Raw genomic sequence first — 26400 nt, forward strand, 5'->3', positions numbered from 1 at the left:
CGAACTCGAGTTAAGTGCACAGACTTGGGGACAACCATCATACTGCTTTACAAACCTGGGGGAATTGCAGACAATAGAAAGAAGGGAATTAAAAAGATTAAGAAAGAGAGAGGATAGAAAGTTTAAATATGAAATTAAAAGAATCCATATAATCCAGGTGATGATACTTTTGAAAGTTACCAGTAAGAGTAAAATAGTTGATTATAAACTTTATACAGCAAGTAGACATATCTCCTTTCATCAAAATGACAGATAGGTTCTGCATACTAAGCTTTGTGTGGATCAAAACAAAGAACCATGTACACAATGCAACTCATATGTATGTATATGATCATTATTATATATAGAATTTATTATGATAAATAAAAACATTGAACAAATTCTAGTTTTGATAAACATAGGTTTGTTTCTTTCCTCACATTCTTTGTTTTTCCTTCAAGATTGGACTTATATAATTTCATGTATTCAGCTACTGATCGAGTGTAGGGATGTACAACATTAAGAAAAGGACTCCATCTTACAAAGAGTTACATATACTATCTAATCAATATCAACTGTATGGAAATCCATCCATACCATATTTTTTTCTACAAGAAATATGCTCCTTAAACAGAATCGCATTGAATCTTCAAGAGAACGAATGTTTGAATATACAGCATATCGAGAAAATACTTTGAACAAATTTGCATTTCAGATGTTAATGTTGCTTAGTCTGCTGGGCAAACCCTTCACTCGAAATAGGGGGTCTGAATGTGCAGCCTACTCATGCCTTGTGTACTGAAGGCTCTCGCTCAGCAAGTTTTGTATGTGCTAGTCTTTGCGTGGAGGCACACTTGTTGATCAAAGTTCCAATGAGGGTCTGTGCCTGCAGATCTTGATGTTGCTGGCCATCCATAGTTGTGGTTGATCAAATAAATTGTAACTCTTTGTGAGACAGGGCCATGACTTCTTTACATCAAATTTATCAGCTCTGACTCAATTTTTATACCCCCGCCAAACAAAGTTTGAAGGGGGTGTAGCCTATAGGAATCAGCTTACATTACAAATCTAGCGCATCAAACTACTTCCTCAGTTTTTAACCAAATCTCATGAAACTTGGAACACATATTGGTGTTGGGTGAAGATGCACAAGACACATTTTTCGCATGTGTCAGAAATAGCATTGCCATGGTAACGGTATACTTTGGCAAAAATGTGGTAACAATCTTTCAGCTCAAACTACTTGGTTTTTATCCAATTCTCATGAAATTTGGCACACACATTGGTATTGAGGTAAAGATGTGCAAGACACATTTTTGTGTGTGTCAGAAATTGTGTTGCCATGGTAATATTGCAAAAAATTGGGTACAAAACTTGCAGTTTTAACTACTTCAATTACTTCATCGAGGTAAAAATGTGCAAGATGCATATTTTGCATGTCGGAAATCATGTTGCCATGGTAACAACATATTACATGCCCCAAATCGGGTACAAATCTTGCAGCTCAAACTACTCCATCAATTTTTAACCAATTCTCAAGATATTTTGCCCACACTTAGGGTAAAGATGGACAAGACATTTTTTTCCATGTGTTGGAAACTAGGTATTAATAGCCTTCAGTGATAGTTCTAGTTTCTCATCCCTCCTGTGCCATACAGACATCTCACAGTAATTTTCCCAAGGTAGTGGGCTGGAGTCAGAGCCTTCAACCAGTTGAAAATACTTACTGGCAATTAATTCAATATTAAACCAATACCAGCACCAATGTTTCGAATGATGATGAAAAAGCCGTGATATTAATACAAACATTTCAATTGTGGTTCATTGAATCCGTAACAAAGGGTGAAAAAAATGTGCATTATATCCATTGAGGATTTGGTATTGAAATGCCTGCGTGCGAGTGCGTATGTATCCCTCTGGAACGGGCATACGTGCCTGCAGTTGGCACGGCGGCACTGGCGCCGGGTGCTCTCACGCAGACGCGACGGTCGGAAAGCACTCTGCAGCCGCTTTTCACCAAAATTGCAGCTCATTGTAGCGGATCAATGCGGCCAGAACGGCTTAACCCAAAATATGCAAAGCTTCTTCTTCTTTTTTCTCAATAAGAAGAAAATGCTATTCTTTGTTCTTTTTCTCAATAAGATAAAACTGCTATGCCTTGGAACAGAAATTTGAGTGTAAAAATGCGGGTCCCCTCCGCGGTACATACCCAACATGCATTACATACCGAGTAACCCCCCGAACCCGTGCAGAGCGCGGAAGCAAAATTTTGTATGAAGAGATAGAAAAACGACTCGCTTAGGTTTTTATTCTTTTGACAAAACAAGTAAGAGGGAAAAACAATGGAGCTACACCTTTCTTTCCTTTCCCCCGGCTAGGTGCCTGCCTTGCAGTTACAAAGTGTTTTACAAAGTGCTCTAAAGAAAGGTTTCTGGCCACTGGATTCCCACGACTAGAAAGTGGATGGTGACTACACTGTTTCCATCAGTTCACAGAGGCCCTTACAACACAGAGCTCTGTCAAAATAATATCCTTATAATTTACCAGAGTGTAACATACATCATTAATGCTTTCATTAGCTGGCACAGTAGTATGCTGCACCACATTTCAGACTATGGTTTGGGAAGAACAGATTTATACTGTTGACCAGCCACCTCAAAACCATAATAACTCTTTAGCTAAGGTTCTCTGTAAATAGCAAAATTAGTAATTTGGTCTTCAAAATGATAAAAGTTTGAAAATTTGCTTATCAGAAAAAAGGTCCCTCTACAGGGTTAGTGATAGGGTTACTGAATTTCTTCTTCAGTAAAGCAAGGACTTGAGTGGGTACTTGCTGATCAAGTTTGACAAGTTAGGAATCATTGTAAAGATTTGGATGTACATAACCAAGTTAAATGAAAGTTCAACCAAGTTCAAATTCATTTTGGCCTTTTTTGGGTGAGTTATTGTTGGTTTTGGAGTGGCTGGTCACATAGGTCCTTATAACGAATGTCACTCAATCAACGGCTGACAAAGTTGCAACTTTCATTTCCAGTTGATTACACCACTCACAATTGTATCTATATCCTAACGGCATAGACCCATGATAAATAGCATTTATGAGATGCTGAATATCAAGTTTGCTATTCAGTGGTGTACCCAGGCTTTGGCTCCAGCTGCTAAACAGAGCTTGGTGCTTTCAAGGAATTAATCTTGTTGGGTATCCATTTACCTCACCTGGGTTACAGTCAGACTGCAGGTCCCAAGAAAGTGGCTTCTTTCATCCAAGTGATATTCATGACTTGAGATGTTTTGCATATTTAATGAGCTTGATGCGGACCAAAACACCTCTTTTCATTCGATCATTGCTGCTCTAATTGTGCATCGAATTTCATGAATTTGGTACCATTGTAAAGAAGAAGAATCATTCTTTTAGATCATGTGTTTGGATTTATTCAAAGATTTTGTAATATAGGTTAAAATTTTGATGTAAAATATGCTACAAAATGAATATTTTCACCTGACAAAAGCTGTTATTTTCACACTTTTTTTTTGTTTGAGCCCAAATGATTTTTATATCATGATAAAGCTGAATATGTATGCTTTGAAATGATATAGGTTTCAAAATAAGAATTGGTTTAATCGGGTCAAGATCACACTTTTCATTTGCCAAGTACATAAAGCAGTTTGAGAACAGGAATACTGCACTCTGATTGGGCAAAGAGACCACCCACTGGCAAATTCCAACGGTCCCACTGCCTGGGTTCTTGGGAAGGTCACACTTCCCATGTGGTAATCTCAAATACCCCGCGCCTGTTGTTCTGTGAACCTTATCCAGCCAATCAGAACTCTGGATTTCATGCAAGTACAAAATTTCAGAAATCTCGTCTTGTACCTTGGTGGGAAAAGTGTGATCTTGACCCGATTAAAAGGTGCCGCATATCAAGAGTGGCATCGTGAGAAAGTACAGAAGTTCAGCTTTATGGTGATATAGATATCATTGAGGCTCAAAATAAAAAGTTTTGCACAATTTGCAAAAGAAAACAGAAGAAGAAAATTCAGTTTTGAGGCACACTTTCAGGCCAGAAATTTACTTATTAAACAAAATATTGTATACAAAATAAATGACCAATATGAAAGAGTAACTTTTACTCTATCTGATGGTGCAATAATATTTCATTTAACTTGAGGTTAAAACAGGTAAATTCTTAGAGAAAAAAAATCTCACGAATCACGAGATTTTGCAAGGAGGATTCAGCCACGAGATGATTTGGATGAATCTGGCCTTTTTGCTCATTAGCATAGGGACCTGCGGTCTGACTGGGTTAAGTGTAGAGCACATGTGGATGAATTTTGTGCTGAAGGAAATTACAACGTGGCTGGGATACAAACCAAAGACCCTCTGTTTCAAAGTCTGGACACTAATCCACTTGGCCACATAACTCCACAACCCATCCCATAGTATACACATCAGCTCCTATTATTCAGCCTCTCTAAATCACAGGACCCTGTATGAAAGATCAGTTCATCAACAGCTGTCATAGGAGACTATCATTTCCAGCAGACTGAAACATCAACATCTTTCTCCACTTGCTCATCTAATTCCTTGTGGCTCATTCCTGTCCCACAACAAATCTCATCAAAATTTAGCTTTCCTTGCATCCACCTGTAAAAAAAAATATACTAGACTATGTTAGTAAAATTCTATAGGAAGTCACATACGCAGCAGAGATTTAATAAATTTGATGACTTGGTAACTTAAAATATACAGTATATGTTTGTAATCATGACTGTGGAGAGAAAAGCTCGGAGAAGTCAAAGCAAAAAGTTCTAAATCGTGTATCAGACCATTTTTTTATGGAGATGACAAATGTTGGAACAAAATCCAACCACCGTAAGTGGCAGGCATTCCCCAAAACAATGGAGAAGCTGCCCTTTGCCCAGATTAGGTGCGGTACTAGAATATTTTATGCCAAGGGACATTATATGTTCCCCTAAGTTTCAAATTCGCACTGTGTAAAGTCAATCAAATAATTCTGGAAAGCAATAACAAGTAGTCTCCCAAATGAAGCATGAAGGGATGTCTTGTAATCAGCGCTGGATATGTCTGAATGATCAAATAATTAGACTCGCCAGACAGAAGTAACTACATTCTCACTTTGAACATAATTTAAAAGCATATTACATATTTGTTTGGGTTTAACAATCAAGAGACCTTTTTGAAGTCTAGGACTTGGGATTGCTGAGAACTTTGGCAACCCCAAGAGTAAGTGACGATCATGAGTTCTATCAAATATGTGCTTTCCAATTTTTTTAATTACTTTTAAATAATAAATTGATTAGTATTTTCATCATTATCATTTTTACCTGAAACCCTTGATGTCAAACCTCACAGCAACTTCTTAAGATTGACTATAAGAATCATCAAATATGAAACATACCTGTCTAGATTTCTCCCAGCATTATATTGCATATCAGCAGTAGGCAGCTTGACAGGGTATTTATGTAGTCTTCTAATCAGCCCTTTTACCACCCCAAATTGAATGAGATGTCTGAAATATAAACATGAATTATGAATTATAATACCATTGTTTACAAGATTTTTAACTAAGAAAATCATAGTATTTACTATAACAAGATCAGGTTTTTTTGGTGGGGGGTGGCAAGAAATGACACAAAGATAAATAGGAATCCAAGGCGACTTCAAAGAGAAAATACACTGATATCCTGGAACATTTCAAGGTCTCTACAAGCATTCCATGTGTATGATTCTCTTCAAATAAAGAATGAACTCACCTTTCACATATATTAAGTGCTCTAGGATTGTGTCTCATACAGAGATCTCTGACTGTCATCCCAGGGCAAAGTGAACTATACAGAAGCATCACAGATCTCAAGGTTGGAGGATTGTAACCTGATACAATGATGAAAAGGGGAAACTTGTCATTACTGATTGCTGTGAACAGCACAGGCATTCTGTGTAAAAAACAATGGCCACTGACTTGTATATTTATTTGATCATACATGGATACATATTAAGAGAATTAAGTGATCCAATGCTTCATCATCATTATGATTATCACCATCCTTACCTCCATCATAATTGTAACAACAAAATTTAATTAGAGTTCACTGTGACTTCTGAAGATTGACTTGAATAGTCAGACAAATATAATTATATTTCTAGCGCCATGGATGGTGGGTGCAGTGATATGATTAAACTAAATGGTTCTTTTTTCACAATAGATGACATCTATCACAATTATTTTATCTAATACCAATAATCATGTATCAAATGAAGAAGTTAGGGGGGTGAATGTGTGACAGCAATACAGACAAGCAAAGAGAGAGAGAGAATACCAGACTCAGAGAAGTGTTAATGAGAGAGAGAGAGAAAGATAGACTCTGAGAGAAGGGTAAAAGTGTCAGAGAACAAAGAGATAGTTAGGAGTGGAATGAGTGTTATAACAAGACTGAGAGCAAGAAAGAGAATGAAAGATTATGATCATACCTGGGAGAGTTACATATTCAATACACTCTCTTTGTAGCTGGGAGTTCTCCATGAGACTGTTGATAGATGGTTGCACTATGTAAACATTGGAATACTGTAACAAAGGACAAACAAAGAGAAAACTAAAGTACAACTATATCTGTGCAACAAGAATTTTATTTAACCATATTGACCAAAAGTAGGAACTGGAGGGTCTCTGTATTAAGCCTTTATGAAGTTGAGACATAACATGAGACGTAACGTAAGCATTCCATCAGCTCACTGGCTGTGCATTTGGCCAAATGTCAACTCAGTTTTCTTTGTAATATTAAAGGAAATTTTTCATCTGGTAATATGGTAAGAAGGTGAGGTCATTAGTTTTTTTTTCCATTTTATATTTTTTGTATATGATATCAATTTGTGTATCTTTATTATCATGTTTCATTAAATTACAATTTTTCATAGACCATTTACTTACCTGAAAGATAGGAACAATAGTAATGACTCCATAGTACCTGAAAATGAAAAAAAAAACATGCATGGCATTCATTAACAAAGCATATTTCCATTCCATTTGGGTGTTTAATTACTCATTCCAATTCACAAAAGACTGTCTGGTAAACAAATATCTGATCCATTAGCTATATACATGTATGTTAAGAATATCTATTCTAGCATGGTGAAATCTTTTAAACTGTTGTGATAAGCCTGACCAACAAGGCAAATTCCTTCATGCTGTAAATTTTCATTTTTATTCAGATTAAAGCTGGATTCTGATTTCTTTTAATACGCAATCAAGTTTTTCTATATGGCGTTCAAACTTTTCTATTTCATTTTGGTTTTATGAGACTCACATACAAATCTGAAATCAAAACCTGAGATACTGTCTGATGACATTTATTGTGTCTAAATGATGGGTAGTAAATTAATTTGTTGTGCATTTTTTACCAATACAATGGATGACCAAATTTAATAGTAAAGCAATGCACTTCTTTACAAATCTTTTCAGTAGGTTTATATGACATTCCAGTTTGCTCTTTTCAGAAAACAAAGCAATATTTGAATATAGAGGAAAATATCTAAGGTATATGTATGTATTACTTACAGCAAGTTTTGAAGGCAGATCTTGACTAGATTCAAATCAACATCTGCTTCAACAGCTATCCTTTGAACATGATTTACTCCATCAATATATTGAAGAATCTAACGGGAAACAACACATGGTGAATGATTTTATTAGTTAGAATTTCGGATCATTGAAAATCCCACAAACTTTAACTACTCAGAAAAACTATACATCAGAATCAGTTAAAGACCACTGTAGAGGGAAAAGAAACTTCCTCTCGAGACAAAGGCCTTTTTTAAAAAGAAACTACTTAACTACCCAGATACCTATTTCATTGTGAGGTCTCATATTTTTTTTTTTTACTTCATAGGAGAAACTTTCAGTGTGGCCTTTACAGGCAAGTAACCAATAAAGGCAGGTTAGATTATATAGACATCTGAGGGTGTTTCATAAAGCTGTTCATAAGTTACAAATAACTTTACCAACGACTGGTGATCCTTTCTTGCAGTAAATGATACACATCAGATTTACATTGATACTGACTTTAGGTCCTAAGAAAGGGTAACTAGTCAAATAAAGCCACTCAAAATTATGAAAACCCAGTCACCTGTTGTGTTGTAAGGTCCCACTGTGTGTTATCATAATGTTCTTTACTACACAGGAACATAGGAACATGGTGCTCTAAGACAGACTGTGGTTCTTTGGTAGGTGGTACAATCTTCAGATGAATGGTGTTAGAATCATCTGCCAAGAAAATAAAAATTCGTTAAAATAGACAAGAGCAGATCAGAATGACAAAAATATTGGAATATCCTGACATTGGAAATTCAATGAAGACGCCAATGGGTTCATTACTACTACAGATATTACATAAAATGCATTTTTATAATTTATAACAATAAAGTCTCTTCAAAGTCCAAAAAATCAATTGTTAAAAAAATCCAGACATCCCTATGATTGCAATCCAATGATTATTCACATGAACAATATCACATTATTTTGATTTGACAGATGGTAATGATTGAACACCTACAGATGAACTATTGCGCAAGCCTAAAACTGATCTTTCATAATCTACCTGGCAGTAAACGGATTACCATGACTGTAGAGTTGTTACAAGAAAATGAAACCTTTGGAACAAGAAAGATAATAAGAAAGTTATGAGCATTTGAAGTATAGATCATAATTGCAATGTAGATCCCAATCGGCAATGCAACAAAGATGTGTGATGTCACATGTGAACAAATTTCCCATTAATTTTTAAATATATATTTCATATATAGATCATAATTGTAATGTAGATCCCCAATTAGCAATGCAACAAAGATGTGTGATGTCACATGTGAACAAATTTCCCATTAATTTTTAAATATATATTTCATATATAGATCATAATTGCAATGTAGATCCCCAATTGGCAATGCAACAAAGATGTGTGATGTCACATGTGAACAAATTTCCCATTAATTTTTAAATATATATTTCACTTACACTGCCCCCTTTATCACATCTATCAGTAGATCATTTATTCCTTCCATAGGAGGGCATGTCATACAGATTTTCAAAGAATACATTATAGATGAAGAGTTTGTACCACCATAAGAAAGAGTATAAAGAGATATTTTAAGGAATCTTACATTCCATCAAAGGGAAAGTTGTTCACATACATCACACATCTTTGTCGCATTGTCAATACGAGATCTCCAAATAGCATTAGTGATCGCAATATTTTAATGCTCAAAACTTTTTTATTATTTGTCTGATTGTTTTCACACTTTCTTTGATATTTTTGTTTGATTTTTCTGTTTCCACACAAGCCCACTTGTTCCAAAGGTTTCATTCTAGTGTTGTCAGTTGGTCCGGGATCGGGATGACTTCCCGGCGGTCTGAGGCTCCGAGACGGTTCCGAGACGGTTCCGGGATCAATCAACTTAGACCGTATCCCGGCAGGAAAATAAAATCAATAATGGCCAAATTCATGTTGTAATATTTCCCTAATTAGTAATTGTACTTACGAAATACGAGAGAACAATTTAGTTTCAACTGGCTGTGTGCACATGCACCTCGAAATATTACGCAATTACATAGCTATCTGTACTCGTCGATCGCATGAGCATGCACGCAATCTAGCTTTGCACACGGCTCCGAGAGATCTACGCAGACAACAATCGTCTACTGTATAGTCTCATGTGCAGACCTCTTTCGCCTCAGTTCGTTTTTACTGAGTCATTCATTTACCCCATATTTCGAGTTGAATCTGCTACGATATGTATGGACTAGTGAATTTATCATGAAATAATTTACTAACAATTGACGATGATGATCTATGAGTATTTGCAAATTTAGTCATTTAAAAAAAGGTCGCCATTAATTTTGTGATGATTGTATTTGTTGGGGTATTTTTTTGCGAAAGGGTTTGCAAATAACAACTAGACGAATGCGCATCATGTTTCAGCTGGTTGGAGCCGGGAGAGAGAGAGAGAAGGGGGGGGTTACGGGAAGTGCTTGGTCGTTCACGACTGGGGACCATATCTGTCATCTGTTGACTTGATGTTTACAATTGCAAACCAGTCGGTCAAATCATGGAGCTGTTAATAGCTCTATGGTCAAATCATTTCTCCTAGATATATTTCGACTTAAATTATAAAATTGTACCAAAACGCTGTTAGAATTGGCGATGTTTAAAGTGGCGTTGTTTAAACTTTGAAACAACATTGTTTTGAAAGTCATATCATACCCTATATGTTGTAAAAATATGTTGTTAAATGCATCAAACAAATTATCAATGATATTAACAGTTTTAAATGATATCGTTGGAAATTGCAAAAAATATTTAAAAACAAACTGTTTAAAGTTTTAAAAAAAATCTATTGGTTTGATAGTTTAAAAATAGTTGTATATTGACTGGCTTAAACAATGTTTCTTAATATTTAAATAGTTGTTCAAAATATTTTTTTTTTACTGTGAATAGTCTGAGTATCTATTCAAATAATGTTTTCTCGATCGAAAGTAATTCATGATTAAAGAAAAAATGAGTTTGTTGTTTTGATGCGAAGTGCCGGCCGCCGGGACTAATCTTGTGTAAATTTCCAAATAAGATTCTCTGATAAGATAGTATTCACTTTTCTCAGTAGTAGTGATATCAAGGAGATATCTCCTTGGTGATATCATACTGTTCAGAGTTACGAGAGAGGGAGAGAGAGTGAAACTGAAAGTTAATCCATATTCCGGGCTAGCTAGGGCCACAGGCGCACTGACAAGACATTACGCAATTTGCTTATAACTGTCAACCACGTGCGCACCGACCACAGATCAGTGGCACCGACACGTGTGTTATTGGACTGTCAGATCAGCAGCTGGATTGACTCAAACATAATTCGGGTCATGTCAGTGGTCATTAATGTTTACAGTTTGCGGTGGTGGCACGATTTGACTGTCTCATCATTATTTTCCCCACGTTTTGAGTGAATGTTTACAATTTGCGGTGGTGGCATGCCCACTTTGACCATGGAGCTAACAGTTAATAGTTCTATGCTTTGACTGTCTGGTGCACCGCCAGTGCGCAGTGGTTTAAGGCTGGAAATGTAGGTATACACTTTTGCATTGCATTTGTGCGTGGAGATATGTTTCGGGATTCGGGACGAGCCGGGATCCCGATAAGGAAATTTTGAAGTTGCCGGGACGGTTTCGGACCGGGATTTTTTTTCTAGATAACAACACTATTTCATTCCCTTTTAAACATCACTTTCCTTTATTCCCTCACATCAAGCCCACGGCCAGTCACTATTGTCTTCAGACTACAAACATACATAAATTTCTTTATATCAAATTGACAATTCATTTCAGAAGAACATAGTTTGCTATTCGAATATCAATTATTCCCACATGAGAAAATTTCAAAGAGAAAAAAAATAAATCAATTGGAACTTGCGAGAGACATTTGATATTATACTACAATCAGTAATTTAAATCCAGATACTGTACCTTTATGTCTTGATTTCTGGATTAGAACTCTGTCACATTAGCTGAATGGTGGTTTCAGGCACCAAACAACTAGTAAAGAATCATATTACTAATCATCACTAATTATCACTCACTTATTGGGACTGAACATTTTCCAAACTCATTCAGATGAGTAAGAAGTTTCTCCAATATATCTGGCACTCTGCACTTGGTTTCCTCGTTTGAGAGAAAGGCGCATTCCAGCTGTGAACAAATCAAAAGACACAAAATAAATTCTCCATTGGAAATTTCAATAAACATAATACAATAAGAGAGCAACACATATTCTATGCAAACTTACACACACACACACCAAAAACCAAAAAACAGTTGGTATATGTTGGACTCACTGTTAATTGAATTTTTCTTCTTTCTTGAGTAAAGGATAGCTAGTTTTCCACATAGAAATTGCATTTCCATTTTCATCTTCTTTTTTTTTTGGGGGGGGGTCAGAAGAGCATGTGTGATTTATCGATCATAATACAAAAATCATAAAGTTCTGCTTTATGCATCTTTTTTTAAAGTAGGCCTAACATTTATATACAGAGTTAAATATATCAATACCTCCTCAGACTTCATCCCGTCTCCCAACACAATGGCTAACCAAGCAAAAAAGCAGAAAGGAAATCATCTCATTAATAGACCTAATCCCTTTGAACACAAGCAGTGAAACCTACCTCGAGTGTTGTGAAGTAGGCAGACAACTTTTTGACCAGTGTCTCGTAAGGTGATACATCCGTATTAGAGTCACATACAAAACAGACGTTGAAGAGATACTCATTCCTGGCATACTTGTCATCTCGGATGCAGCTGGGCCATCCGATCACTTTACCCTGTTTGACATTACTAGCAGGAAAAAAATAGAACAAAGGTGTTATATGAAGAAATTCTATCAATGCAATTGATTTGTTTTTGTTTTGCCTAAGACCTAAGTTAGTTTTATTATTTTTACCTTGTATATTTCTTTGTAACCGTCTGGGATTTACCTTTGAAAGGTCCGTGGCCTTTGTCAAATTTGGCACATTTGTATGTTTCTATATCTGTACCAAGCAAAGTGTTATTTATACCTATTTTACTGTTGAAATCATATGTACCTGGTTTTGTATTTTTATGCAAATGTGAAATAAGCTTTATATACCGGTACACTCACTTATACAATTAATTGCATTTTAATGTTAAGTGTTCAGGGCTACATGCTGAGTGTAACATTATCCTGGAAAATGGACCTAGTAAACTGCTCATTGATTGCAGAATCATGAAATGAAGATCTCAAGAAGAAATAACATGGTCCATCATGCACTATCCAGGAATATGTGAACTACAAAATAATACTAAGCTGTTAAGATCAGCTATATTTGTTTAGCATGAGGGAATAGGAGAAATAAAGAAGATTTGGGGATTTGATCTGAAAAAAGGAGCAGCCCATCACCATGAATACATGAAAGGATAGACATAATGGCATAAAATAAATTAGTAATAAAAGTGACAATATAATTTTCTAACGTGAAATCTATCATAATTGGGGAAATATATCACATATATCATTTGACATTCCAACAAATAAGAACACAATTCATACAGGTAATTACAATTTTGTTTTGAATATTTGCAAGAGCTCTGCAAACTTACACGGTAATGAGCTTGTCTTGTAATTCAGGCTTTGGGATGATGTAGACAGAGACTATATCAAAAAGCTCCCTTGAGAAGTAATCATCTGGAACCTGTAAGTGAAAGGTAATGTACATATTTCAGAGCAAAATGCAATTTGGATTGTGAAACTTCATCATCAGGTAAAAACGATCATCATTCTTCCATATTATCATCATCATCATATTAAACCACACACACCAACAAAATCATCATCATTATCATCAAGGTTGGATTTGCCTAGTTGGAATAAATCTGTAGACCATTCTCTTATTTGGCCTGTCTTGTTTTTTTTTGTTAATATAAAACTATAGATATAACTGCTGTAAAATGTTGGCATGGAAGCAGGATAAACAATCCCTAATTTACTTTTTTTACATCTTAGATTTTGTTTTCTAAAGTGGCTAACAAATTGGTGAATAAATGACTATGGTTGATATTATTTTTCATGATGAAAAGCTTAATAAAAAACTACAGCCATCAATCTCAGATGTTTTGTATCTGAAATGGGACTTAACTAATATGCAATCAATAATATAAGAATATTATGTGATAGTATGCATCCCTGTGGGTGTTGCATTTCTCCCTATGGTCTCACTTTTTGCCCCAAAACTTAGTAGTTTGCAAAATCTATGAGAGTCAAATCTTGGGAAATCAACATTTACTGCAATATTTACAAGTACAGTATCTTAGTATGATCTATAGTCTGTTAACAAAGATATTTTGTTCAGTCCAAATATTAAGAGTTACAAGGTAATAATATCCGAAAGATGAAAAGTGTCATGTTTCTCCCTGGACTCCCTGACTGTGCCTGTCATTTGGTGAGTGTAAAATGCAGTACAGTTTTAAAAATAGCCCAGGTGGGTGTTTCAAAAAGCTGTTCGTAAGTCAAGAGCGAGTTTAAGAACGACTGGTGATCCTTTCTTGTGGTAAATGATGTTCACCATTACATGTTGGTGATTATTTAGCGCGTAAGAAAGGATCATCAGTCGTTCTTAAAGTTGCTCTTAACTTACGAACAGCTTTATGAAACACCCACCAGTTCTACTAATTTCTTGAAAGTTTGAACATCTTATCAAAATTTTTAGTAGATCTACCTGATAAGTGATTTTAGGTCCAGCTTGTGGGTGAAATTCACTGAAGAAGATACATTTCAGATTACCAGCAGGTAATGCTGCCATACTTTTGAGTCTGTAAATGAAAAAAATAAATAAAAAGGAATTATTACATTACCATATACACATCTATTCTAAATTAGAATGAAAGTGTGTCTTCTTCTTCTTCTTCTGGAAACAGTACAGTCCACCGTCTGGTGTATTGTCTGGTGTAGTATGTGATATCTCGTCTGTGATCTACTTCTAAAAAAACATTTAAGGCTTGTGAATCTGACACTACCATACACTAACACAAAAAATAAACTCCCTAACCTAAAATTATACCTTGAAACATAAATTCTTTTGGATGAAGTATTCATAAAAATGTGGGATGGTTATTTAGTCATTTTCCTATGGTTCATTATCTTTAACTTGTGCTTTCTTCAGCTGTTTTACATTTCTGTTCCATCTAGACTTGAGTTCATTTGCATTTCTTTTTGGCACAGCCTTGCAGTCTGAACTTAGTTTCAGTTTAATCATATTCAGTTTTTTTTATTGCAGTCTGAACTTAGTTTGAGTTTAATTATATTCAGTTTTCATTCATCCTTCTCCATATTGGATTCTTTTCCAAACAATGACGGACACCTTTTTCCCTTCTTTCATTCTTTCTTTTATCCTTCTTTTATTCTAACTTTTTTCTTTTTTCCTTCATTTTTTTCTTTCCTCTCAATCCATCTCTTCTCTCATCTCTTCTTTCTCTCCTTCATTCTTTCATTCTCCTTACCTTCCTTTTCTTTATGTATGTTTTTTACAAGTCCAACATTAGCCTTCTTTGTTTGCTCAGTAGATACGCTCATGCAGCTAGCATGCTTTTTTGATTGTCATTTTGATTTTGTGAAATCTGGTCACCCTGATCTAGGCCTAGAAAAAGTAGGAGTAAAATTTATCACTAACCAAAATTTGTTGCCCTGTGCTTGTCTTTTGTTTCTATCTCCAAAGCAACAAAATCAATGTCATACTTTTTTAACAACCATTTCCAGTACTGCTCACATTCTTCGACTGGCATAACTTTAGAATATTGAGATTGCGATAGACAGCAAAATGCCTTGACCTAGTAATCGTATTCCACATTTTCCTCAGTAAATTTTGAAATCTTCCATACATTTGATCTGGCCATCAATTTGGTTGAAATATTACTTATTATAATAATATATCTAGATATAAAATATCCTTGATGGTTTGGCTTCAGTGATTTCAGTCTCTGTATCGGTATTTATTGCAGCTGAATTACCCCAGGCACTGAACTTTGCCGATTTGTTCTCATGTAATGAGAAGAACCCACAATAGATATCTATTCCAGCCAGGAAACCCTTCCTATTCAATGTGGCATGCAATTTTCTATGTCATAAATTACGATTCCATCTCCTACCCAAGCTCCAGAGCCTGGCCTGGTGGAAAGAAGGCTTCAAAAATATAAAGTGTCCGGACACCCGACCCCCCATCCTAGTGTTTAGCAAGGTGTTCAGCAATGCAAGCCAGCCGGCCGGTATGCAGGGGGCGTGACGTGCCCGTACAGTGTACCGGTACCGTACCGAGCTGAGGTCAAGCCGGAACATTGCGCAAGAAAGGATGATGTAAGGACAGTTTTCAACTTTCAAACTACATGTCATGTCCATCGTGCTCGGCTGATGGTACTAGGATAACCCAGCTGTTTAAGGTAAGACAGTTGATTCTAAGGGTAAGGCTAAAGTGTTATGAAAAGTTCTTATTTACCTTAAATTCTGAATGAGCAACTTGGCTACTCAAGGAAGGTCTCTCTCCTGCTCCTGAAGATCGATGTGCTGCACGAATATGAACCTCTGCGCTGCATGCAGGCGGTCTGCGATTTAGCTAACGTGTGCTTTGTATAGAAGCATCACAGAAATGTGTTATTTCGTGCTCCTTTTAGTGCAATAGAAATCGCACGCATTGGTGATAACAAATGGTCTCTTGAATGTTACAGAGTTGAATATTATCACCCTTCTGCGAGCTGAAGAGCACTGGCGCAGTACCAGTATTCTTAAAACTGCCTTTAGAAAAATATTCTTGTATGTTAGACAGCTGGCAGCTGTCTGTTTCGAGGAGTTTTTAACATTTTAATTTTTAAAAACATTTTTGCTCGGACACACACAGAGATGCCAAGTTCAAAGACCAGCTATGCATGAGATTTTCTGTGAATCTGAGTGAGATCACAGACATTGTGTATGATGGGGGGACCTAAAGCTACGCACTTTGTTTTCAAACAATAAAAACTGTCCCAATTTTAATATCTCAACAAATTATATTTCACTAATTTGTGGCAAACATTCTAAAGATCATTAGCCAAGTAGAAAATATCACAAAACTCACTAATACGAAAATCCCGTCGTGTTTGAACACCTCTTGATTTCGCCGCCCGATGTAGAAGGGGTCCTAAAGCTACGCACTCGATTTATCATGCAAAAAAATAGTATTTCCTGTGCCTCAATTTCTAAAATATATTCAAATTATTATAGTATAAAATAAAATTAAAGCGAATATAACTCCAAACTTCCTAACAGTTGTTGGTTTTCTCTGCATTTAGAGATTTACTGCAGCCTCTGTAGAAAAAAATTAATAGGAATTGTTCATCACTCTGCAGTCACAGTTCCACACACAGAGTGCGCATTTGCCATTGAAAACTGCATGCGCGATGAGTGGTGCGTAGCTTTAGGACCCGCGCAGCTTTAGGACCCCCTACCATAAACCCAGTTGTTGTGTGTCCGGACAGGTTATGTGTCCGGACGATCAATTTTAGAAAGTCATTTGGAAGAATTAACAAGCGAAGTTTCATCAATTTTTAGTGCAAAATGTTAGGAAATATTATAGAGAACAAAATAGAAGATGATTACTTCCATTCAATTCGTATTTTTAGTGTAATCCAGAGTCAGAGACGAAAAAGAAGGCTTCAAAAATATAAAGTGTCCGGACACCCGACCCCCCATCCTACAATGTATATGGGGATAGGTTGTGATAGTTGCGTGAGACAGAGATTTGAGGGATGAACAAGAGTCCAAAATGCTTGAGTCTCACTAACCCAGCCGCTGCGCGGGCGGGAGCCCAGGGGCTTACCTTGTATTTGACCAGCGTGATTTATGGTCTAAATATTTCTCCAAATGAATTGTGAAAAAAGAAACTATGCACTTACCATGATTGTATGGATGAAGGTCTAACAAGTGGCAGTTTTCCTGACATCTGGGCACAGACTGGAACCTCAAAAAAACGAAAAGTTCTCTCCTGCCCCCGTCTCGATCGGCCATTTTTGTTATGAATTGTAACAAAATGGCCGATCGAAACGGGTAGAAGGAGAGAACTTTTCGTTTTTTGAGGTTCCAGTCTGTGCCCAGATGTCAGGAAAACTGCCACCCTAAGTCTGTGCATATGAGTATCTACGCATTTCTAGCAAAAAAAGATAATTGACGACAACAGACTATTACTCGTGCAATACATAGAAAGATATTCATTAAAAAATCTGACTCAAAATGGTATAAAAAAAATGAGTTTCAAGTATTTCATGTGACGGCCTCCAAATGCAGCCTTTTTCGTCTAAATTCCTGAATCTAGTGTAAAGTGAATGGGTGCGCAGGCATGGGGCAATATTGTTTTGTTCAATCTGTAAATGACCGGCTGAGGTTTTTTCCAAGAAAATCATGTATTTCTCTTAAATTTTTATGTTATTTTTGGCACACTTATAAGAATATAAGGAACATTATCAACTAAAAATTTTCTTGAAATCAAAGGAAAATAATTAATATTAATTTAAATGTTAGGTGCGCAGACTTGGGGCCCCCCTTCATATACTAGATTTCCTGTACTGACAGGGTTTTGTGGGAAATATGAGGAGTGGTAAATAAAGGAGTGGAAATACTGCCAGTAAAAACTAGTAAGGTGATTTTGGTAACAATTGTTAGCTTGTTAGATTGTATAAGTTGGAAGCTATTTTATTGTTGAAATAAGAATTTGGAAAAATTTGAGCACGACTACCAGTAATATACTAAGAAATGGCATAGAATTTGTGAAATTCATACTCTAGAAAGTTGTTCCACTTCAATTGAGTATGAGGTCAAGGTCTCATATGGTGTTCAGTACCTGTATTATTAAAGTTGAAGGTAATAGGGCAAACTATCATTTCTGAGGCAATTGAATCTGAATGCAGCTATCATTCTGAATTCAAGCAGAGAAAAGAAGGTCTAGAGCTGCATTGGGGAAATGAAATGATAGTAGGCCTATATCTCATTGCCTGAAAACAAAAAGGTACCGGTATTTATTTGCTTTATTAAACTGTATATCAAAATGAATAGATATTCAACTACAGAAATAATCAACTGACATATGAAAACTGACATCTAGGTCCAAAACTCAGAAAAGAACATTATATAAGTTATCATCATCATGTCAATCACTCCTAGGTTCACTCATAATTCACAATATGTTCACCCTGATTTATTCTTTTTGGAACAGATCTTAGAAAAATTAGAAATTACTGATATCTTATTTTTGCTCTTTTTTTTTAAATTGTATTTGAAGCAGTTGCAGACACGTGAAGTAAAGAAGATTGTAGAAAATAGGTGGTTCACACATTGAATGATGAACAAACTGAGAGTTGCAGTAATTGGTGGTGGAGGAGCTGGTCTGTGTGCTGCTAGATACATGGGAGCAAGGCCTGACAGATTTGAACCAGTTGTCTTTGAAAAAGCTGATTGTGTTGGAGGCACATGGGTTTATACAGAGGAGACTGGGAAAGACAGACATGGACTGCCTATCCATTCAAGCATGTACTCATCTCTCAAGTAAGAATAATGTTTCATTCTCTTATGTAAAGTATGGAACATAGCCTACTTGACTTTCAAAAAGTGAATACCAGTAATGAAATCTGTTAGAGGCATACAAAACAAAGAAAATTCCTGTTGTAATCACTGAATCTAAAGACTCCTAGTCAATCAGAATACACAAATTGAATTTATCATTTCTTCATGACTTTAAATGATCAATCTAGAGTAGGCATATTACTCTCTGTATGTACAGTATAAAATATCTCCAAAAATTAGTGAGCACTGTATAATAGTTAAAAATAAAACAAAGAGCAGCAACAATAAATCAAAGAATTAATTTACAATGTGAGCTCTTCATAGTGCTCCTCTATTTATTTTCCATGAATTTGTTAGTTCAATCATTTTTTTTCAAAGTAAACTCATTACAGAGGATTGGATTTTGAGGTTAGATAGTAATCATTTCCTGAATGAGTCATATGAGTGAACAACTGTACAAAAATCAATTTTGTTTTGGTTGTAACAAGATTACTCATTACAATTTGGACAAAATAATGATATTTGAAATATTTTCTGCTTATTGAAATTTACAAGACCTACAGGTCTATGAAAATAGTTTTTGGCAATTTTCATGTGCAGCTTGTCTTGCATAGATTTTTATGTAGCAGAAATGGCCAAATGTAAGGCAAGGATAAAGATAACAAAAATAAGGTCTGTAACTGTACGTTTCCATTCATGTGAAAACAATTTCTATTTTTTTTGTGCAATTTATTTTTAGAAGTTACAGTGTATAATTTTTATTTCAGGAAAATAAAAATAGTTGAACTTTTGTAGATGAACATTACACAACTCTGTTCACCAGAAGCTTCAGTCTATGTGCAATTGGTTGTTCCATTGAATTACATTGGTCTGGGGGTAATAGTAAAATCAGAAATCGTTAATAAATCCCCATGAAAAATGGGCATTCCTGTCGAATTGAAGATGATGATATTTTTGCAAATTCAATTGATGTTATTAAACTTAGGCAAGTATTCTGCTGGTAAGCTGTGCAAATGGATGATTCTTGCATGGCTACTGGTATTTTTTGGGTCAACATTCACTTTCCATTAGTGTGTGATTCATCAATTTCATTTTCACTTCTGCTATGGCCTGTAATCCGTTACATTTTCCTGTTTTCTTATACTTTTTTGACCCCCAGAACTAACCTTCCCAAAGAAGTGATGGCTTTTCCAGACTTTCCCTTTGACAGTTCACTTCCATCTTTTGTGAAGCATACTGATATGTTGAGATATCTTGAGCAGTATGCCAGCCATTTTGATCTCCTTAAATATATACAGGTAATTTGATGATGATGTTGATGTTGATGATAACAATAATGATAATGATAATAACAATTCTATAATATTACCACACTGTTGTAGCAAATTGTTTTGTAAAATTAAGATTATTTTTTAAAATAGATAGGACCAAAAATATTTCAATTTTTGCTACTCAGATGTTAAACACAGATTTATAGGGAAAATTTGCTATGAACAAAAATTGGTTTTAATAAAAAAAAATATTGATAAAGAATTGATGAAAGCACTTTAAAGAATAATAGTGTCATAAATTATTTTAAATTTTGAATTTTCTGACGTCGCTGACAATTAGCTCGTCCATATGTCGTGTGATATAATGCCCTAAAATAATATTTTTTTAAAAATACTGAAAATGTTTTCATTTTGTGCCTGTTGATTTGTTATCAGACACATCCTTTCATATGGTTCCACAAATTAAGAAGTTTTTGAATTTATGATATTAACAATTAACATTCTCATCCTATGATAGATTTTCTTCTTATCTCCACCAAGGCAATATCTTCTCTTATTTTGGGGGCTTTTATGAAAATCAACTTATGTTCATGGTGAACTTCCCCTCGATACTACGGGTGGATACTCTGTCGATAACCTCTTGCTACTCTTTCCTTAAGGAGACACAAAAATCTGTTACTTTCGAAGAATAGCAGGCCTTCCAACTGCTCCTTTTTTCCAGGAGTTACCCTATTTATAAGACATTTTATCAACCAGAAAGGGAGCACTCCGTTTTTGTCTCATCTGCATAGCAGAGTGAGACTATAGGCGCCGCTTTTCCGACTGCGGTGGCGTCAACATCAAATCTTAACCTGAGGTTAAGTTTTTGATATGACATCATAACTTAGAAAATATATGGACCTAGTTCATGAAACTTGGACATAAGGATAATCAAGTATCACTGAACATCCTGCATGAGTTTTATGTCACATGACCAAGGTCAAAGGTCATTTAGGGTCAATGAACTTTGGCCAAATTGGGGGTATCTGTTGAATTCTCATCATAACTTTGAAAGTTTATGGATCTGATTCATGAAACTTGGTAATATATATATTATATATAATATATTCTATATAATATATATATTATTACTGGTAGTCATGCTCAAATTTTTCCAAATTCTTATTCCAACAATAAAATAGCTTCCAACTTATAAAATCTCACAGGTCAGTACCAAGGTCAAAGGTCAATGAGCTTTGGCCAAATTGGGTGTATCTGTTGAATTACCATCATAACTTTGAAAGTTTATGGATCTGATTCATGAAACTTGGACCTTGGACATAAGAGTAATCAAGTATCACTGAACATCCTGTGCGAGTTTCAGGTCACATGATCAAGGTCAAAGGTCATGTAAGGTCAATGAATTTGGCCACATTGGGGGTATTTGTTGAATAACCATCATATCTCTAAGTTTATTGGTCTAGTTCATAAAAAGTGGACATAAGAGTAACCATGTATCACTGAACATCTTGTGCGAGTTAGAGTAGTTTTCAAAGTCAGCACTGCTGCTATATTGAACTGGCATTCCACTTGTTCCATTTATTTAAGATAAAAAATGAACTAGCCCATTTCTGTATTTGTGTGGTGAGGTATGGGTATGTGTATGGGTGTAAGAGTAATATAGTTTTCCAACCCTTGTTATTTATATTTGAATATAAGAATGCTAAAACATAACGTAATATAAAAAGTGAGGGAGGTACACGACACGTGACATTGAGCATGAATATTCGCGCTGCACGATTAAGACTCCTTTTTTTTCATTTTCAAATATTGGCAGGTCTGGAATAATACTAAAATTCCTAACTCTCTTATTCTTTGATTGATTTTCTTCTTATCTCCTTCTCTACCTCTCTCTCTATTATTTGGCTTTTATGAAAATCAACTTATAGTCAGGTTGAACTTCCCATGAAATTAAATGTAATTACATACAAATCTTCACTTCATTCAATTGGGCTTGATACCCTCTTGCTACTCTAATCCTTTAGGAGACACAAAATTTCTGTTACTGTCTATGAGTGAGATGTTATAAATGCATTTTCCCATTTTCTCTTTTTTTTTTAAAAGTTCAACACACTAGTTGAATCAGTAAGACCAGTGAAACCTTCTGGTGACACCAAGTCTATCACTTGGGAGGTCAGAGTTCGCAATTTAGAGAATCAGGAGTCTGGGTCTACCACTTCTCACTATGATGCTGTCATGGTTTGCAATGGGTATGTAGATATCTATCTTATTGATTAATTGGAGTAGTGTTACAAATATGTATATTTTGAATCGTACCTGACATAGAAGATGGGACAATAGTTACTTTTACTGCTCAGAAATTAGAGAGAAAAGTGAATTGTAATTAGTTTGAAAGTCTTTTATTATTTTTTTTCATGTGAATTATTTACACATTCATAGTTATATGCAGTGCTTATTTTCATGTTTTTAGCAAATTAATTCGGTTTCGAGCCAGAGATATTGGGAGGTCTTGGGTCTGAGATTGCTATTAGAGTTCTCGTTTGAAACTGCATGTGTGTGGATTTGTCCCCTTCTGTCCTTGTGATAACTTTTACAGTCAATCCAATTACAGTCAAACTTGCTTGAGGGACCACATATAGAAGGACTACATGTACCTGAAGGAGGAAGCCAAAAGCAGCAAAATAATCCCTGTAGCAGCTCCTCCAGGGTAGCTTTGGAAGTAATCTGTTGTGATATTAGATTGTACAATCGTTTAAAATTTGCAATAAGATAGAACATCGAGCTGATACTATTTAATATCCCTGTGTGAGATGTCTATAAATGTCTTTATTCCTTTTTTATGTCTCCCTATCTCTTATTCTCCAGGCATTATGCACAACCTAAGATTCCACAAATGGACGGTTTGGACACCTTTTCAGGTCAGATCCTTCACAGCCACAACTATCGGCATCCAGAATCCTACAAAGATCAGTCAGTCTTGATAATAGGTGCTGGTGCCTCAGGGATTGACATAGCATTGGACTTGTCACCCCATGCCAGGCAGGTATACCTCAGCCACTGGAAACCAAGACTTAAGACACCAATACCAAGCAACATCAAGGAGGTCCAAGCTGTTAAATCAATATGCAAGACTGAAGTCGAGTTTCTGGATGGCCACAAGGATTCATTCGACTGCATTCTGTTCTGTTCTGGATATTACTATGACTTCAGTTTCTTGCATCCTGATTGTTCAGTGGACGTGACAGATGGCAGAATTACCCCACTCTATAAACATGTCATCCACCAGATATTTCCCAGTTTATGTTTTATTGGTATTGCCATACGCATTTGTCCATTCCCGCACTTCAGTGCTCAAACACAGTTTTTCCTAGCAGCGCTGGATGGCTCTATGAAGCTTCCAACACAGAAAGAGATGCAAGAAGATGAAGCAAGGGATTACCAAAAGAAGTTGGATGAAGGGCTTCCTCATCGGTATGCACACCTAATGGGAGAGAGGCAGTGGGGCTATCACTCAGACATCCTCAGTTTAGCTGGGGCCAAACAGCACCAGCCAGTAGTAGAGAAACTTTATAAACATGTATCTGTTTACAGAGGGACTGATGTATCGAACTACAAGAAGATGAATTTTGATATAATGGATAATGAAAATTTTGTACAATTGCAGTCACTTGAACAGTAAAAGACAGCTTATATAATATTTTTGTGTATAAAGGTGTTTATGCTATGCACAGACTTTATATTTATGATAAAAAGTCATTTGAATTATGAAATATATATAATAAGAATTTTCCAAAGTACATGTAGGTGTTTCATAAAGCAGCTTGTAAGTTACTTACAATGAACTTGACCAATTACTTGTGATCTTTTCTTGTGGTAAAAATGATAAACATCAGATTTTCATTTGTGTCAGATTAGTTCCTAATAAAGTCACCAGTCATTTGTAAATTCGCTAGTAACAAAATTTTATGAAACACCCACCAGGTAACATAACATTGCCTTAGTCAATCCTTGACAGCAAAAAAGATCTGTTATGACTGAGAAAAATAAAGCTTAAATAAAACTAAAATTATTTTTGTTTTCGATAATTTGATCCAAGAATTCTTTTACTCCCCTGAGGTGATAATTAGACTAACTGGAGGTTAACTTAAGAAATTTGTACTGAAGTACATGTTTCAATGGTTTAGCGCAATACAGTTACAAACTTACCAAAACCGTTACTCATTTAGCTATAGATATCCTCTGTGTGTTTCGTTTTATAATTTTAATACAAATAATAAGGTGACTATTACTGATATCTCTAAATCTTGGACGAATACTTGATCCTCTGTTGTGTTATTGTACTCAAGAGATTTGTATTTCTACGAATCAGGGTGGTGTCTCATAAAGCTGTTTGTAAAGTAGGCTGAAAAATCTTCTGTTTCGGAGGAGTTTAAAAACATTTTCAGATTTTTTTTTCAGTCCTCAGACCTCATGTGACTCGTAATGGTGGTTTGCTCAACCCTTAACTACAGTATCTATGGGGAAAAGGGTGTGCTACCTCACCCTCTTCATTTTCTCTTTGAATGCCATTTTTAATGTGTGAAACTAAGCACCAGAATGAAGACTGACTTTGTAAGAATACAATCAGCCTACCAGTTTCTCAAATTATGTGATGTAAAATCCAAAATTTTGATTTCAAAGAGCTGGTGTCAGGTTCGTCGATAATTCTTTGTCATGTTTCTAATGCAGGTAGAACATACTGATACACACACAATAGCCGGTCACATTTGTGCAAGATGTTTACCACCACCACTGTGGTGCATATGGGATACTTTGATCTATGGAGGGAAAGGATGCTGCAAAGCCAGATGAAGTCTCAGCGGAGCATATCCTGACCAAAATAGACTGATTTTCTGTCTTATTTATAAAATTGCTCAAATACACAACTGAAATATATTTAAGGTGATAAGTCAGTTACATAGGGATATATCTTTTAGCACAAGAATAGGCCACCAGTCATGTGGAAAACCATGGATAACTAACAGACAGATTTATAAATGGCCCCTGATATGATAATTTACATGTGATGACTTACCTTTGAAAGTTAAGTTAAGTTTTTATTTATTTTTTTATTCATTTACCATTCATGGAATGGAACAGTTGAACACCCTACCGGCAAATGCTGTTTTTCTCCTTCAAGTAAGGATTGAAAGAGGAGGATGCACTGAATAGGATAAATTATCGGGGTTTAAATTTCTTGTAAAACTTGGATTACAATTTTTGTACTTATTTCTGATCATGATTTTGAAAGTCGAAGAAACTGTATAAGAGAGATGTTAGAAGTTGTTCACAATGCACCCATTAGCTGATGTGTGCTCCCAGGAATTGAACAAATGTTAAGAAATTGACTCAATGCTGCCGAGTCAATACTACACACATGGAAGCATGTAGGATCTTCTCAAAGCTGTTTGTTGTAATATTAGTATGATGAATACGTTTGGAGTGTGTCCTTTGCAGTGATTTTTTTTCTTCCTTACATGTAATGGATTGTAAAGGATTGTAAAGGTAACATGTAAAGAATTACATGTACATGTAATCCTTTGAAAAAAATGTTTAAAAAAATGATATCTTGCAAAAATTATATATTTTTTCCCCCATAAGTGTTTAACATAATCATACTAGGCTAGACCTCTATAAGTACCATGTAGCTGGAATGCAGGCACTCTCCACAACAGTGACCCAGTTCAAAAGGTATTGGGTTAAGAAAAATGTACATGAAGTAGGACCCCCTTTGTGCATGGCATGTATGTGCTTATCGGAGTAATGATAGTCTGACTAGATTTGGGTTCACAGAATTTATGTCACAGAGGTCATTGTATGAAGTTATGAATGAATACTCATGGAGCAAAAATAATCTACGCCTTTATTTTACACTATCAAGCTGTTAATTGTTCAAAAAATTCTACTTTATTTTTTATTGTATGTAATTTTCCATTACTCCATGAATACGATTTACCTGTTTTCAGCA

At 35.5% G+C, this 26400-nt stretch overlaps 2 protein-coding genes across 7 annotated transcripts; one reads left to right on the forward strand and one right to left on the reverse strand.

The window, feature by feature from the left end:
* Window positions 1–4282: 4282 nt before the first annotated feature.
* On the reverse strand, window positions 4283–16380 carry LOC121410648 (GATOR complex protein NPRL2-like). 3 transcript variants are annotated; one of them, XM_041602873.1, is made up of 12 exons: window positions 16031–16373; window positions 14261–14354; window positions 13146–13237; window positions 12194–12362; window positions 11612–11720; window positions 8122–8258; window positions 7554–7651; window positions 6927–6963; window positions 6470–6563; window positions 5755–5872; window positions 5400–5510; window positions 4283–4624 (listed from the first exon to the last, which is right to left on the reverse strand). In XM_041602873.1, the coding sequence occupies exons 2-12, from the start codon at window positions 14342–14344 to the stop codon at window positions 4510–4512; spliced, it is 1164 nt and encodes a 387-aa protein (XP_041458807.1). In that variant the 5' UTR covers window positions 14345–14354; window positions 16031–16373; the 3' UTR covers window positions 4283–4509. The 3 variants fall into 3 exon arrangements, with proteins under 3 accessions (XP_041458807.1, XP_041458808.1, XP_041458809.1); XM_041602874.1 differs by lacking the exon at window positions 16031–16373 and adding an exon at window positions 15687–15775; XM_041602875.1 differs by lacking the exon at window positions 5400–5510 and having other exon boundaries at window positions 16031–16380.
* On the forward strand, window positions 15839–24385 carry LOC121410647 (flavin-containing monooxygenase FMO GS-OX-like 2). 4 transcript variants are annotated; one of them, XM_041602870.1, is made up of 5 exons: window positions 15839–15995; window positions 18842–19104; window positions 20282–20420; window positions 22497–22642; window positions 23259–24385. In XM_041602870.1, the coding sequence occupies exons 2-5, from the start codon at window positions 18899–18901 to the stop codon at window positions 24070–24072; spliced, it is 1305 nt and encodes a 434-aa protein (XP_041458804.1). In that variant the 5' UTR covers window positions 15839–15995; window positions 18842–18898; the 3' UTR covers window positions 24073–24385. The 4 variants fall into 4 exon arrangements, with proteins under 4 accessions (XP_041458804.1, XP_041458803.1, XP_041458806.1 ...); XM_041602869.1 differs by having other exon boundaries at window positions 18845–19104; XM_041602872.1 differs by having other exon boundaries at window positions 15839–15974.
* The last annotated feature ends 2015 nt before the right edge of the window (window positions 24386–26400 follow it).

Source organism: Lytechinus variegatus, chromosome 3 (genome assembly GCF_018143015.1).
Source record: "Lytechinus variegatus isolate NC3 chromosome 3, Lvar_3.0, whole genome shotgun sequence".
NCBI classification, from domain to species: Eukaryota; Metazoa; Echinodermata; class Echinoidea; order Temnopleuroida; family Toxopneustidae; genus Lytechinus; species Lytechinus variegatus.